This window comes from Dicentrarchus labrax, unplaced genomic scaffold (assembly GCF_905237075.1).
Source record: "Dicentrarchus labrax unplaced genomic scaffold, dlabrax2021, whole genome shotgun sequence".
In the NCBI taxonomy this organism is placed as follows: Eukaryota; Metazoa; Chordata; class Actinopteri; family Moronidae; genus Dicentrarchus; species Dicentrarchus labrax.
Window position 1 is genome coordinate 6,280,272 of NW_026136703.1, and position 15,656 is coordinate 6,295,927.

General features: G+C 40.2%; 3 protein-coding genes across 10 annotated transcripts in view; 2 read left to right on the top strand and 1 right to left on the bottom strand.

Annotated features, from left to right (window-relative positions):
• si:ch211-266o15.1 (zinc finger MYM-type protein 4) overlaps positions 1-4,823 on the top strand; it is a 26,532-nt gene extending 21,709 nt beyond the window's left edge. For all 8 annotated transcript variants that reach the window (XM_051392106.1, XM_051392087.1, XM_051392099.1 and 5 more), the window contains 6 exons: positions 74-225; positions 355-469; positions 721-978; positions 1,252-1,363; positions 1,495-1,563; positions 1,816-4,823. In XM_051392106.1, the coding sequence (XP_051248066.1) occupies positions 74-225; positions 355-469; positions 721-978; positions 1,252-1,363; positions 1,495-1,563; positions 1,816-1,963 (854 nt within the window). In that variant the 3' untranslated portion in view covers positions 1,964-4,823. The remainder of the gene's footprint in view (positions 1-73; positions 226-354; positions 470-720; positions 979-1,251; positions 1,364-1,494; positions 1,564-1,815) is intronic.
• Positions 4,824-7,730: 2,907 nt separating this feature from the next.
• On the top strand, positions 7,731-9,163 carry LOC127358853 (heat shock protein 30-like). Its single transcript, XM_051392345.1, has one exon. It carries the CDS (start codon positions 7,753-7,755, stop codon positions 8,284-8,286), a length of 534 nt encoding a protein of 177 aa, XP_051248305.1. The 5' UTR covers positions 7,731-7,752; the 3' UTR covers positions 8,287-9,163.
• A 739-nt stretch (positions 9,164-9,902) lies between these two features.
• LOC127358825 (tubulin beta-4B chain) lies at positions 9,903-13,883 on the bottom strand. Its single transcript, XM_051392282.1, has 7 exons — positions 13,716-13,883; positions 13,373-13,481; positions 12,516-12,626; positions 11,987-12,231; positions 11,541-11,863; positions 11,094-11,438; positions 9,903-10,934 (listed from the first exon to the last, which is right to left on the bottom strand). Exons 1-7 carry the CDS (start codon positions 13,770-13,772, stop codon positions 10,787-10,789), a joined length of 1,338 nt encoding a protein of 445 aa, XP_051248242.1. The 5' UTR covers positions 13,773-13,883; the 3' UTR covers positions 9,903-10,786.
• Positions 13,884-15,656: the final 1,773 nt, after the last annotated feature.

The following is a 15,656-nucleotide window of genomic DNA, read 5'->3' on the forward strand; positions in this document are numbered from 1 at the left end:
TTTCTTTACTAAACCAGTTGTATTTTAGGATATCTCTTCCTCTGAACCATTTTAATGGTCTCTTCCCCTGTAGCCAGTCCAGTGGATATTAAAGAAGACGTCCTTCAGTGTAACTCTGCTGAGCTGAGCTTAGCTCTGACTCGCTTCATTAGGGAAGTGAGACGGCCCAATGGAGAGACCTACAGCCCAGACAGCATCTTCTACCTCTGTCTGGGGATACAGCAGGTACACACACACACACACACACACACACACACACACACACACACACACACACACACACACACACACACATTGTGTCAGTACTGTGTTTCTTATTGCTTCCTTCTTTTCTGTGTCCCTCTCTTTGGACAGTACCTGTTCATGAAGGGCCGCATAGAGAACATCTTTACTGACGAGCTGTACAGTCAGTTTGCTGCTGAGATCACCAGGATGCTGCGACTCTGGAGACCTAAACTACTACCCAGTGGTATGATTATTGACATGATGTCATAAATCCTTCAGATTTGTATCCATTCAATTTATTGCCATTACATTAAATAATTACCTCTCGATATGGAAGGTTTTATTGGTAGCCAGGTTGACTCCATAAACTTCAATTTATTAATACTCAGTAATACTTTTGTAGTTAACATAATTTTAAGATATTTAACTACCTGTATTCAATAATACAATGATACGTCACTCAGCTTTTTCCCTACCTCCTCTTTTCTCTTCAAGGTGGTGTTGTTTCCTCCCGTGTTGTGGAGTCCTTTCTGTGGGAGTGTAAACAGCTGGGCGCCTACTCTCCAATAGTGTTGCTCAACACGCTGCTCTTCTTCTGCACCAAGAACTTCCGCTTCACCACACTGGCGCAGCACCAAAGCCTCTCCTTTACCAACTTCAGCCGATGCTCCAAACCCTGCAGCCGAGCCGGCAAAGCCCACTACCTCCGATACCAGAGAAGTAGCACCGCTACGCCACGCAGAGAGGACACAGGTGGGTGTTGGAAAATAATACTTGTATATCTTTTTAAATTAAAGTAGTTTGTGTATGTAGCTGTGCATTTAAATAGTAGCTTTAGCAATTTCCAAAGTGACTGTTTAGAACAAAATATCAGCTATCAAAAACTTTAATCCAAAACTTTCAGCCTTCATGTTTATATATATCAGCATCATCCAATTTATGAACAAAACCAGATTTATAAATTGACTATCTGTCCCAGAAAGTAAAGTGTGTTTACTGAGCTTTGGTGTTTAATTTTGTTTTTAGAGCGGTTGAGAAAAAGGCAGGCAGAGGAAGAGGGAGACCTGGAGATGCTTGAAAATGTCACCAACCCTCTGCACTGCCCTGTCAGACTCTACGAGTTCTACCTCTCTAGATGGTGAGATGTGAATACACACATAAAAACAACAAACTAACAAATGAAGACAACAGCACTTACTAGCAGTCACATATAAAAAAAATAAAACTGAATGAATGCTTCATCTTCTTTGTGGTCTTGCTCTCTGACAGCCCAGAGTCGGTGAAGATGAGAACCGACATGTTTTACCTCCAGCCTGAACAGAATGTGCACACACACAGGTCAGAGTCAGAAACCTCAGCTTCTTCTCTTTTGAATGTGTCACTTATAACCATGACTTCCTCTCCATGACTGTTGACAGGTCATAGATTCACCCTATGTGCCCAAATAAAATGGTTAAAATGTTACTGACAGGAATCTGGACTTTAATGGGAGTTCATATATTACTTCCTGTGCTATTTGTGGAAGACGGCATGCTAAGGGTTCTCTTAATGTTCATTTTTGTTTTTCATTTTTATTTCTGACCTCAACAGTTCCCACTGGTACACTTCTCAACCATTAGAGGGCACCACTCTACAAAGCATGCTCACACGCATCTTGGCTGTCAGAGAGGTTCACCAGGAGCAGTTAGCAGCCCAGCGTCAGTCCTCAGCCACTGCGGATGATGACAGTTTACAGTGATATGGAGCTCTGCTCATTCACATCCTGCTATGATGCTCTGCAACAGAAACCTTCTCTGATGCTGAACACTTGACAGTGAAGTAAAGCTGTAGGTACGGCCATCAGTCAGACTGAGGCTGACAGGTCTTTGAAACAGGGAGACAGAACAAAGGGACACAGTGGAAGTGTTAAAGTATGAGATAATTACATTGTATTCTGTTACCTGAGTGACAATCCCCATCCCACATAAATGCATAATGAGTTTACAAACATCAGTTACTCAGAAATATGAAAAAGGGAGTGTTGCAGAGTACATTGTTAACGCAGTCTTCTTTTCTCGCCAGTGTCACACCAGAGTGATACATATCACATATGTGGCAGGTTTATATGCTACCAGTAACGGCTCATGCCAAGCCTGTCAGATGTACCTTTATTTCTGCAATATTAGACTGGTGTGAGCAGCAGATTGTTTACATCCATCAGGCACAGTCAGATCCGTTCATTAAGGGGTTTAAATGTGCTGCTTTACTGTCGTTTCCCCTCCCTGCATCAGCACATTGTAATATGGAGAGTATTTACTTGTACAGTATGAGTTTAAAGGCTGTCACTGGTATGTGAGTGTTGAAACTGCCTCTTGCGCTTTTAAATTTCACCAAAACCCTAAAACAATGACATTTCGAGCAGGTTTTGTAATTTGACGGTGTGGCACATTCATGCATTGCTGCACCAATGTTTCTCAGTTCCCACAGGCATACAGTAATGGTAAATGGTAAATGGACCTGTACTTGTATAGCGCCTTTCTAGCACTTTTACACTATATGCCACATTCACCGTTTCACACACATTCACTCAGCGATGGCAAAGTCCATCGAACAGAAACTAATGCATTCATACACATTCACACAGAGCAGTTCAGGGTTCAGTGTCTTGCTCAAGGACACTTTGACATGTGGTGGGAGGAGCCGGGGCTCAAACCAACAACCTTCCGATTAGTAGACAACTAAAAATATGTAAACATTTGTAAAGAAATTATGTGGTTTAACAAACTGCATCATATTCATCACATTGGACGGTGGATGCCATTGACTGGGTAACATCCAGCATTAAATTAAAAGCCAATATCTGACTTACTATGTTGTTAAAGCAGTATACTGTAGTGTAATCCTTCTTTTAATAGTAGAGGAGAAACAGTGCCTCTCATCTTTTGTTGTTTTATTATTATCTAGTTATCTGATATTATGTTGTTCCCCTTTTATATTCTTCATCCTGTGTGGCCTTATTTCCTTCTCAGCAACTTTCCCCTCTCCCGCCCTTTTTAACCGTGAATGCCGATGAGGATTCTTCCCTTTTTTCTCCCTGGCTTTTCCTCGTATACCTTAACAGATTCCCTCTGGAGTTCAAGTGGAAGAGTAGCTCATTACCAACATCCACTACATTGCAGTGCATACAGTATACTGAACTCAAAATGATGGAGCTGAACTTCATTTTCAGACCTTGATTGACTTTAGAATGTTTAGAAAATACATTCTCACCATTATTATGAATTGGAGTGTCACAATTATTATTACATATATGATCACAGGGCTCTTTATGTGTATCCTATTTCTAACAGTGCCATTGTCTTTTCCTTTGGGCCTTTATGTTTTTCTCTTCCCCTTGCCTTTTTTTTTCTAATTTGAGGAAAATTGGAATTAGAGGAATTTGGATGAGCAGTAGACAGCTAAAAGTACTAGTACAATACTTGTCCTAACCCTGATCCTGAGGTTTCCTGTATTATAACTAATGTTGTGTATGGTTTATGGTGAAGTATGTTTTTTGTTGGCCATACATTAAGTCAAAAACAAGCACTGTGACAGTGTGCCTAAGATGTTTACCACTGGGTCAGTGGTAATTTTGTTTCTAGTCATTCCTGTTATCTGTAATAGACCTTTAATTAAGAATGGATGCTGAAATTCTTTCTAAAGTGGCATGTAGGTAGTCCTGGGGACTGAAAACAGAGAAAATATAGAAAATGTTGCTGGTCCATAGGGTTGCTGTGATAAACCCTCAGAATCTAAAGCTCAACCACTGCTCATAACTCATCAAAGAGATGCTAAACTTACGTAAACATTTCTGGACATACTGAAAATGAAAGCCTAGACATCTTATAATGTCCATTTTACATTTTACTGCCATTTCATAGAATGCTGCATCTTAATTAGAATGTTTTTAAAACAACTATCATAAAATGTAATTTCTTTCAATTTAAAAAATAAATATATAAGACACACTACTGCTAAGTTGAGATTTAATGGAAATATTACCATTTGTTCTTTTATTTTGTGGTAATAATGACTCCACTACCCACCATGCCTTGTGGGGCCGTCAGGGATATGGTGCATTTTTGTCACACTGTTGTAATGTGCTCTTTGCTACTTGCATCTGTTTTGTTGTTATAGCTGTTGTTATATTTTTTCATGGAGGCCAACGTGCCTTTACTTTTGCCTTATGTTGATGCTTTATATAATATCTGTGTAACAGTGTAAAAGAGTTATAAGCACTACTTATCAGACCAGCCCAAAGCTGGAGTTGATAGATCTCTGTAGTGCTCCATGCTAACTTTAAGCATTCACAGTGTGGACTGACAGTAATCCATTAGCATTATCCACACAAAGAGTTCTGTAAATGTTGGTGATTTTTTTTAAAACAACATATTCTAACACACCGTCACCGCTGCTGGTGCAAATGAAATGTTACTGTCTGAATTTTATCACTGCTTTTATCAATATTGTCACACCCATTTGATGATTGTTTAGAAAGAAAAGGCCCAGAGACATGTTTTATTGCCATGCACAAGATGCTGTATTGCCATTAAGTATTAAAAAAACATTTTATTCCTTTCTTTCCTTGATTGAACTGTGACTGTGTTGAAGGTCAGTTTATGTTTCTCACTTTCTCAATTAGACCTTTATTTTATTCTTCAGTCTGAAAAACATTCCTGTACATAGCTGATGTCAGAATTATAATTAATAAGGGAATATATCAGTTACAGATGCAATCAGGGATAAGGAAAGTCAGGCCATTATTAATAGATTATCTTGAATTTTATATGTTTAAGTTTTTGTCTGGTGCCCTCTTCACTGGTGTTGGCACTAATATGTAGCTAACAACATGAAAAGCCAAATTACAGACCATAACTTACTAAACTGCTGAACACTAATGATGGCACATGTATATAATTGCTCAGCTTAAGGTCCACTTACTTGCATGTTCTTGAGCTTTCGCTCATATGACACTTGCTTGCCGTCATCATTCTGAGCACTTTTAGCACTTCTCTTCCATGGCAGTAGTCATTATAGAAACAGACAGATTAAGACTAAAAAAATATGGAGGAAAATAACATTTTTATAGCTGTTTGAATGAAGGATTCAAAACAGAAGATATGCTATATAGCCACTCTCCTACCCAGATACAGTTAAAAAACTTTTGTTGCATCAGACCGAGTTTGATCTCCTTTCTACTCGACAGGCTAAATACCTCATCTCCAAATCTAGATATTACCACTGTGAGCATGGGGAAAAGGCTGTGGACGGTTCCTTGCACACCAACTGTCCCAAAGAACTGCTCATCAAACCATTCCTACAATTAATGATGACCAAGGTAAAAAAATTTACTGATAGTGGCAGAATACATTTTTGGTTTATAAAGTTTTATCAAGTATTATACACCTCAGATTCACCTACTAACTCCTCTGCCTTAGAAGTTTTTTCCCCTAAACATCCCTTCTGTAGAAACAGAACTGACTGGTGAGTTGGAGAGGGATCTTTCGGTGAGAGTGATTAGTGCCATGCAAAGTGGTAAATCTCCTGAATTTTAAAAAACATCTTCAGATCGACTTTCCCCCCTTGTTACTGTTAATATTTGAAGAGTTTTCCTTAAAACCGTTTGGTGTTGCCCCAGTACACTCTGCTTTTACTGTGTGCAATATGAATATGATGGCCTTTTGCTCTCTATTGGCCAGAAGACTTATTTTATTCAAATGGAGGGATTCTCTCCCTCCAATGTATGGCCAGTGGATTAAAGAGGTCATGTGCTATATTCACTTAGAAAAGAATCAGATATACCATCAGACAGTCCACCAGAACATTTTACACCATGTGGCAGCCATTTATATCCTTTGTTGATGGCATGGCAGCTACCAGCATAACTTTAGAACCCATATATATGTATTTATTTATTTTTCTTAATCTGTTTACTCTTAAGTAATTTATTATTGGTTGTTATCTGTTTACTTCCTTTCTATGTGTATGTGAACTTACTTGTATGAGCGTAGCTATATACATATATTTTTGTTTGGATGTCTGGCTGTACACAAGCCAGGCATTCGGTCTGAGCTCAAACCAAAAAACCATCCCTTTATAGGAGTCTTCATCAAACAAAATGTAATTCATTGCATGTGAAGCAAAAATGGGAAGGAGAAGTAAACATAGGAATAAGGGATTATGAATGGGAGTCTCAATGTGAGTTACAATGGAAAACTATGAGTTCAGCTTTATGGAGAGAGTTTTGTTGGGAGAATCTCATCAGGTTCTTTATTAGTCCAGCTCAAAAGAGTCACTATACCAAATCTTCCAGCTACTGGAGACAATGTGGGGGCCAGGAGACAAATCATTGTCATGTTTTCTGGTTGTGTCTTTTATTAATTCTATGGGGCTGTTTTTCCCTTCATTGAAAAGGACATCTTTAAAAAGGAACTGGAAAACTTGGTATGTAGGGGGCCAGCTCTACCAGGTGAACTACAGGGTGCCCCCTTAGCTCCAGTTGTCATCATATCCAGGGGTCCTACCACTGTGCTCATCAGAAGTCCTGCTCCACATCTCATCTCGTTTTATCCCTTCGCCACAACCATCCCCAGTGTCTAGACTCCATCCCTGTGCAGCTTACGGCATCACCACGCCCTCAAAATGCCACAGACACATTTCTAAATTTTATTGTGAATCATGACAAATAAATTAATTTGAACACGTTTAAATCAAGTATCTCCTGGTTGAAATCCTTTCTCTTATTTTGCTCTCAGTGCTTTAGATAATGGAGGATCAGTGTTTTATTATTATTCCTTCTTCATTTGTTGGTATTTAATTTTGTAAAATGTTCAACTCAAATCTACATTTCTTCATGTCAGATTGACCAAACATCAGTGTTTTTCCATGAAGACTGAGGGGAAATGCTCCATTGAAACTGAGACTGAAATGATGATGAGACTGAATGTTGATTAGTAAATGACATGATGAACAAGCTTTATGACCACAGTTCAAACAAAGAATCAGAATCAATTTATTGGCCAGGTATGTGTGCACATACAAAGAATTTGACTCCAGTTTTACTTTGCTCTCAATGTACAAACACAGATTAACAGTATAAATAAACACAACAAGTTCAACAAAAAAAGATACAGACTAATATGTATAGTTATACATATCTATAAACAAACATTTGTAGACAGTAGACAATAGTGCAGAGGAAAGATCTTTTTCCAGTAAGAAACAGTCCTAAGAAAAATGTGCATCTCTAATTTTCATTTAACTGTCGTTGACATTTAGCATAAAACTGAGTCAGACAGTAAACTCCCTAAAAACATTCATGATCCAGTGAATCAGCACTCCTGAGATACAGCTCCACACAGTGGAGAGTTGTGGCAATGACAGGAATGTTCCTGGAGACTCTGGACCTCCTTCAGTTGGAATATAAAAGCCTGCTGAGACACAAAGCAGTACACGTTATCAGTGTTTCATCTCACAACTAGAGGACTCAACACTAAACACTCCCTGAAGATGCTGTGCTCTCATGGACTCCAGTCTGCTCTCAGTCCATTCATGGACTTGTACTGGCCTGTGCGCAGTCTGTGGCCAGAGGTAAAACCTCTGCTCCACCAGCAGGATCTACTGCAGAGAAACCTACAGGAGCTTTGCAGCAGTCTGGAGCTGATGGACAAACTTCAACACAAGATCCTGGAGGAGACGGAGCCTTTCCAAAGCGCTGCCACCCTCCAACCAGTCTCCTACCAGCTGGAGAAAGAGGGAGAGTGCTTTGGCCTGACCCTGGACAACCAAGGCTTTTCCCCAAAGGATCTGTCTGTCAGGCAGGTGGGCAGGAAGCTGAGAGTCAGCGGAAAGAAAGAGAAGAAGCAGGAGGATGAGAAAGGCTGCTACTCTTACAGCCGGCAGGAGTTCAGGCGGGAGTTTGATCTGGTTGCAGGGCTCAACCCTGAAGACGTCACCTGCCGCCTGGCTCCAGACGGGAAGCTCCACATCCAGGCAGCCAAAGGTGCATGTGTGGATGAGGCTGAGAGAGAGCGGACTGTCTAGAGGAGCTTGGAGGAGAAAACACAGCAGAGTGTGTGTTCACACACAGAAGGCAGCAGCACAGACACACCTGCAAACATGGACTGATCTTTATGTTGTTGTAGTGCCATTGTGGATTCATTGTTTTATAAAAGTGTCTTGTGTTTGTATAATATACTATTTTTAATAAATATATGAAAGGTTTGGCCTTTCCTTCGGCTTTTTTAAATTACCATTTTTATTTTATATTATTTATTTAAAAGACAGAACTTGAATGGACAGAATGGACTCATATTTTATTTATTGGAAAAGTTTGCTCAATTTATAGACCTAATTTCTTCTTCTGCATTTGTTTGCATTTTGTTTTTGTAAACAAAAACTACTTTCTACAACTTTTTAATTAATTGTGGGCAGATGATATTCTCTGCATTCAGTAGATTGCAGGAGACAGAAAACTTATTTAAGCCTTTAATGTTAACTTTAACTTCAACGTTCAGTGATATGATAAATTCCCCCAAATCAACAAAGTATAATATAAAAAGACACATACATTTTCTTTATCATTTCTGTGTGTGAACAAAGGAAATGAGAACAGGACGTTTTATATCATAATGAGGTCTGTGTGTTATCTGTCATTCAAATATTCAAGCTTCTCTTCCTTCTACTGCAGTTGTTGATGAAGATGAGGCTTTTACATGATGACTGTTGATGTCTGTTTTATTATTATGTCCCCCTGTGAGATTTGTGAATTTAAATAAAAATCTTGATGATAAAAGGCCGTTTTTACTTAGTTAGAGTCAGGCAAGTCTGAATTTAATCTTCTGAAGATATCCAAAAATGGATCACTTACTACTTCTTTTCTATTTGGATGTTTTTTTCTGTGAACATACTGTACACGAACAAATCACAAGACCATAAACACAAATATTTGTTAAAAAGTGTAATTTCAGAATGAGCAGTTATTCCCTCTCCCTATATTCTGATGTTATTAAGGTCAAACAGTCTGTGTGCTTGTGTGGTCTTGTGAGTTAGAGGAAAGTTAAGGCATTGATTTGATGAAGTGAGAGTAGGTGGATGAGGATGTTGGACATTATCAGATCTGATGGACAGAAACTTTACATAAAAGCCTTCCATCGCTGATTTTGCATAGATATCAAAAGGATATTGTAATTATATCCATTTCTTCCCCGGATATAAAAGATATGGTTATGATAATAAGAATATGGGTTACACGTTGGGGTTTTTTGTGGATTCAAACTTGCTTGGCACTAAAACTGAAATATCCTGTTCTCTGGGAATATTTTGTTGCTCAGTCTTACAGCAGCCTGCCACTACCTGTCTGTTCACTCATGCACTGAACCACTTCTTATTTTCTGTGACTACGAGTCAAACAGTTGCAATAATGGGACAGCGGTGTCTGATGGGTGCTGTTCATTGCATCTGGAATGACATTTGGAGAAATGAGACACTGGTGAACTCTCCTCAAAGAAGTACTGAGGATTGGGATTCAGTCTGTGTTACTTCTCAAGTAGACGGGTTGAAGCTGAAGAGATTTGTACACTTGATAGAAATTGGATCTGTAATGTTCAGTTCATGTCAGCCATATTAAGTAGAGAAAAGTAATAGTAATCCACACAGTGTAGCACCAACTCATACAATATTTATTAAAATCCATCTACACTTTTGATAACAACAATAACAATAATGTAGCAGTGACCAGTTCCTGCCACTATTTGGTGTTCAGTGCATTTTCAGTTGTTGGTTTTTTGTTTTTTTTTTGGACACATGAAATGGTTTAATTCTGCTTAAAGATTACATTCTATATCAAACAGTGCAAGTGTCAATTTCAGCAGATGAGTGTCTTGAACTGGTCAGTGTTACATTCTCTTTCATAAACGTTTTAAACGTGCAGTTTGAACAAAGACTACAAAGAATTTATAGAGAGTGATCATTCATTTGAGCTCACAACACCACTGAGTGGACAATAATTCAACAGGTGCCTGCTAAAAATGCAAAGAGCTGTATTACAAGTTAAATTGACCAGTGACATACTCAGTCAGGACTGATGATTTCCTGACACATATGTATACTGGGGAAGTGATGTTAACCAGTTTGTGCAGTTGATTAAGTAAAAGCTACCAAAACTTTAACAGCATGATCCAAGTTTTGGTTTTCCTGTGAGTAAATGATGACAGATGCTGAATGTTGCATATTTGCCACTGAGGGGGTAGTGACATTTAGGTGATACCCTCTGAACAGAGAGGAAACAGGAGAGGTCAAAAAGAAAAACACAAAAGACTGACGACAGCAAAAAAAAAGTGTGAAAATATAAGAGACAACATTTAAAAACTGTGGCTGGAGACATCCTTTGCACTCCTACTGTCTGGACAAGAATTCATGATTGCAAGACTTTCAGTGGAATTTCTACATAACTATGACTATGATGACTCAAATGATGGATTTAAGCCAATTGTATTGACCAGCCCTAACTGTTGCATAGTAAGAAAAAGCTCAAGATGGGTGTTTAGGCCATGTCCTCTTCGCCCTCCTCCTCAAACTCGCCCTCTTCCTCAGCAGTGGCGTCCTGGTACTGTTGGTACTCGGACACCAGGTCATTCATGTTGCTCTCAGCCTCTGTGAACTCCATCTCATCCATGCCCTCGCCGGTGTACCTGAAACAAGATGATACTTACTCACATACGATTTGACAAATGAGTCAACATCTATTGGTAAAACGATTTGTATTATGACAGTCTATGAATTCTGAGTAAGAACAGGTCAACAGGGACTTCTCTCCACCATCCGACTTCCCTCAGTCTTCTATTACTCACCAGTGGAGGAAGGCCTTGCGGCGGAACATGGCGGTGAACTGCTCTGAGATGCGCTTGAACAGCTCCTGAATGGCTGTGCTGTTGCCAATAAAGGTGGCAGCCATCTTGAGGCCGCGGGGAGGGATGTCGCAGACGGCCGTCTTGACATTGTTGGGGATCCATTCCACAAAGTAACTGCTGTTCTTGTTCTGCACATTCAGCATCTGCTCGTCCACCTCCTTCATGGACATGCGGCCTCTGAAGATGGCGGCGACTGTAAGGTAGCGCCCGTGGCGTGGGTCGCAAGCTGCCATCATGTTCTTGGCATCAAACATCTGCTGGGTCAGCTCAGGAACTGTCAATGCCCTAGAAAAAGACAAACAATTCAATTAGGATCTATTTTAAATGTATTCAAGTACAAATTGAGGGTCTGATATGGTTTCTAAAAGCAGGTTCCTGCCTCTCTACCTGTACTGCTGGCTGCCACGGCTGGTCAGGGGGGCAAAGCCTGGCATGAAGAAGTGCAGCCTGGGAAAGGGCACCATGTTGACAGCCAGTTTCCTCAGGTCAGCGTTGAGCTGGCCGGGGAAGCGCAGGCAGGTGGTCACCCCGCTCATGGTGGCTGAGACAAGGTGGTTGAGATCGCCGTAGGTGGGCGTTGTGAGCTTCAGTGTACGGAAGCAGATGTCATACAGGGCCTCATTATCAATGCAGTAGGTCTCATCTGTGTTCTCGACCAGCTGGTGGACAGAAAGGGTGGCATTGTATGGCTCCACCACTGTGTCTGACACCTGGAGTGGGTCAGTGAAGGGAAAGAGGAGACAAAGGGGGAGGAGGGAACAGCATTAAAGCACAAGGAAGCACGTGGAGGGACAAATATTGGATTTTAAAATAATCTGATGTATTAAATGAACCTTAGGTGAAGGCACCACGCTGAAAGTGTTCATGATGCGGTCTGGATACTCCTCTCGAATTTTGCTAATGAGCAGGGTGCCCATGCCAGAGCCGGTGCCTCCTCCCAGGGAGTGTGTGAGCTGGAAGCCCTGGAGGCAGTCGCAGCTCTCTGCCTCCTTCCTCACCACATCCAGGACTGAGTCCACCAGCTCAGCTCCCTCAGTGTAGTGGCCTTTGGCCCAGTTATTACCTGCTCCACTCTGGCCTGTGTTACATGCAAATACAGAAATCTATCACAGCTCTGGAGTCAAAACCTCCTGGATCTAATTCTACTTGAAACATGACTTCATAATACATGCAAAGTCAAACACAATGCACTTTTAATGAGCAGCGCATACACTGGCTCCTTCACTCTTGCAGGAATGTGGGAAAACTACTTTAAGGATATCCAGCTTAAAATAAGAGTGACTCTAGATGCTTTAATCACAGTATGGCAATTTCATCAACCAAAGTTAAAACACACATTAATGTTCACATTTAAATTCTCACCAAAGACAAAGTTGTCTGGTCTAAAGATTTGTCCAAAGGGCCCAGACCTCACAGAGTCCATTGTGCCTGGCTCTAAGTCCACCAGCACTGCACGAGGGACATACTTGCCACCTGGAGATGAAAACACAGTCCGACAAATTATTGAAACAAATATGGCTGAAACAATTACTCAAGCTGCTCACTTTTTTTTTTGTTAGTATGCATTAAATACCTTTCAAAAGGTTCACCAAACAAAGAAAAAAAAAAATTTGTGGGCCTGACACTTTGTTAAGTTGTTGTGACTGTTTCTCATTTTACTGATTTGAAACTACAAAAAACCGTTTTGGCATTGAGCCACATGTTTGACATTAACTGTAAATCATTTTTAAAATGGTTGGTTGGCCTGTCAGTACAGCCAGGTGTGCTTAGAGCAGACCGTTACAGTAGAGCTGCAAACAAAGCACAAAACCTATTTATGAACTCATTAAAGACATTACTACTACTATAATTCCTCCTTTACGACCCACTAATGCCTATCATTTACTGATAATGAAATATCTCGTTTTTATAAGATCAATAAATAAACAAACTCAGTCACTTATACAAATATCACAGTAAGTTAAAGCTAACGTTTTCCTGTTTGTTTGTGATAGTTTCGTCTGCTGTTGGTTTGTTGGTTTGTTGTATCATGGAAACGGGGTGACAGTAACTAGGAAGAGCCCATTGGCTTCAAGACTGCTTTCTAGCGGGACAAGGAACCCCTGCTGGATGGCTACGGTACTAACAAGCCCTCCGGGCAGTGTTGAGTTACCTTGGCTCCCTTAGAAATGAGATAATCTAACTCTGTAGCTCGGAACCCTTAGCAAAGTAAAATTAACCTGATGCCTCGTTGTAATACACGTTGATCCGCTCCAGCTGCAGGTCGCTGTCCCCATGGTATGTCCCGGACGGGTCGATGCCATGTTCGTCACTTATCACCTCCCAGAACTGAAAGGGGAAAAGAGGGAAAAGAGGGAAAAGAGGGAAAAAGGACAACAAAATTAGCTGCTTACTCAGTGACCCTTGCGAGGCAAACCCATCGGTGCCATGGACACCAAGGCTATCATTAGCTTTGCTGCTAAGTAAGCTAATTTATCTCCCTGCCCGCCCAATCCAAATTTAACATTCACGCACTTTTTTCGGTGTATTAAGACTTCACTTTTATACCAAAGCTGTTCTCACCTTTGCGCCGATTTGGTTTCCACACTGGCCTGCCTGCAGGTGTACAATTTCCCTCATTTTGGTCGGAATTTAAAACTGCTGAATAACGACAGAGAAACAAAGTTGTTACCGCTCTAGCACTCCAGCAACGGACTGACCTGATAAGGTAGGATCAACGCCAACTGGAGCTGGCCGATAAACCCCATTGGACCAGCTAAATGTCAGTCAAAGCACACCGGACATCTTATTGGAAGGGGGAGGCTCCCCCTTCGGGGGGGCACCGTTGCCCTGGTTACACAAAATAGAATTCAATACACAACAGCGTTTCTGCAGAGGCACGCCTAAACTCTGCTTTATGTTTCAATGAAAACCCACCAACAAGAAGGTGTTCATCCGTGGCAACACAGACCAAAATTATACCTTTTCATTTGACGAGAGGAGAGTATAACTTTACGTCTTGCTGTGTTCAACAACAAAACAATAAACGTCCAGAAACAAGTGATAATGCCGTACATATTTCTATGATGATGTAATGGTAATTTAGTGTGATGTGGTGTTTATTAGGGGACAAGTATACTATCTAATCCTACATGTGAGGTCTCCTTGCTAGAAGAGGAATTAACAAATTACTGTAATAATATGTTTAACTCACCTGTTGCACAAGGGCGTTTCTTCATACTCTCAAGGGATTTTGCTGGTAGTGTTCAGTTCATTGTGTTGTGGGGTTTCACATTTAGATTATAAACATTTATGAATAAAAGGTCTACCAATTTAAATCAAATTATTTAACAAAAAATCCCAAGTTTTTTGCCTTCAGAAATACATTTACAGACATTCAGTGTTATACTTTTCAACTGAAGCTCTGAAAAGAGCCAGGGATGCTTCACTAATTACTGGAAGAAAATCTGTTCTGCAGTCTCAGCATCCCAGTATAAAAATAATGATTTTTGATCAGTGAGTATATACCCATTTGTTGTTGTACAGTTGTCCTTATACTGTACTAAGTTCCAATGAAGCCACTGTACCTCTGCAGTGTTCTGGGATCACATTCACCACCAGACCTCTTTCTCCTCTATTTGATTCAGATTCTGCTCATCGTGTTTATCAAGCTGCAATAAGCTCAATGACTAACATATGGCTCCATTATAACACATTTGCAATGTCATTAAACTTAGAAAAAAGCAGACTGGGGTCACAAATTTTGGAGTTTTATTTTTTGTTCTTGTAATGTCATCAACAAATCAACAAAAAACAAACTGAAAATACAATAATTGTAACATGAGCGAGTTCAAAGATGATGTAGGCCTAATGGCTCAGAGAAACAGCAAGCTTGACAAACTTTCATCTAAAAGGGGTTAGGCAGAAAATTATCAAACCATAGATCAGGCAGGCAGAGTCAGGTTGGCAGAACAAAGGGTGGGAAGGGCAGATGCAAACTAGACAATCTGGCAAGGAGTGAGTGGAAATGGGCGGTATATACTGCAATACTAATGAGAGTAATGGGGAACAGGGGAGCAGGTGGGCGAGGAAGGTCAGGTGATGGAAATGGCGTGAAAGGGGTTACTGCAGGGCAGGTGGGTGTGGTTGGATCTAATATGACAGGAGACTTGGTAGATGGCAGGGAAAAAAGTATGCAACAGAATGAATACCTCTAATCTACGTAGAGCACCATTCATTTTTAAATACAATAAACAATTCACATTTATGAATGTGACATTTGCCAAGAATAAGAAAAGTTTTATAATTAAAAAAATCTTTAAGATCGTTCATTGTTTAAGATGATTTAAACGTGTTATCGGTTTCTGTATGCGCATGCAGTTCCAAAAAAATAAAAAATCATGTTCATCAAAGAATGAAAAGTTTGTGTTGTGTCCTTTTTGAGTCTTTAGAGGAAGCATTTTGCCTCTGTGCAGCAACTTAAAAGAAACTTCTCTCATCTCCTATGTTAGTACTTTAGATATT

Bases quoted from the DNA above. Each gene is read 5' to 3' on its own strand.
- LOC127358853 (XM_051392345.1), top strand. From the start codon at position 7,753: ATGCTGTGCTCTCATGGACTCCAGTCTGCTCTCAGTCCATTCATGGAC.
- LOC127358825 (XM_051392282.1), bottom strand. From the start codon at position 13,772: ATGAGGGAAATTGTACACCTGCAGGCAGGCCAGTGTGGAAACCAAATC. The intron at 12,232-12,515 runs GTGAGAATTTAA...CATGTAACACAG, and splicing joins ACCAGACAACTTTGTCTTTG to GCCAGAGTGGAGCAGGTAAT. The intron at 11,864-11,986 runs GTTCATTTAATA...GACCCACTCCAG, and splicing joins GCGTGGTGCCTTCACCTAAG to GTGTCAGACACAGTGGTGGA.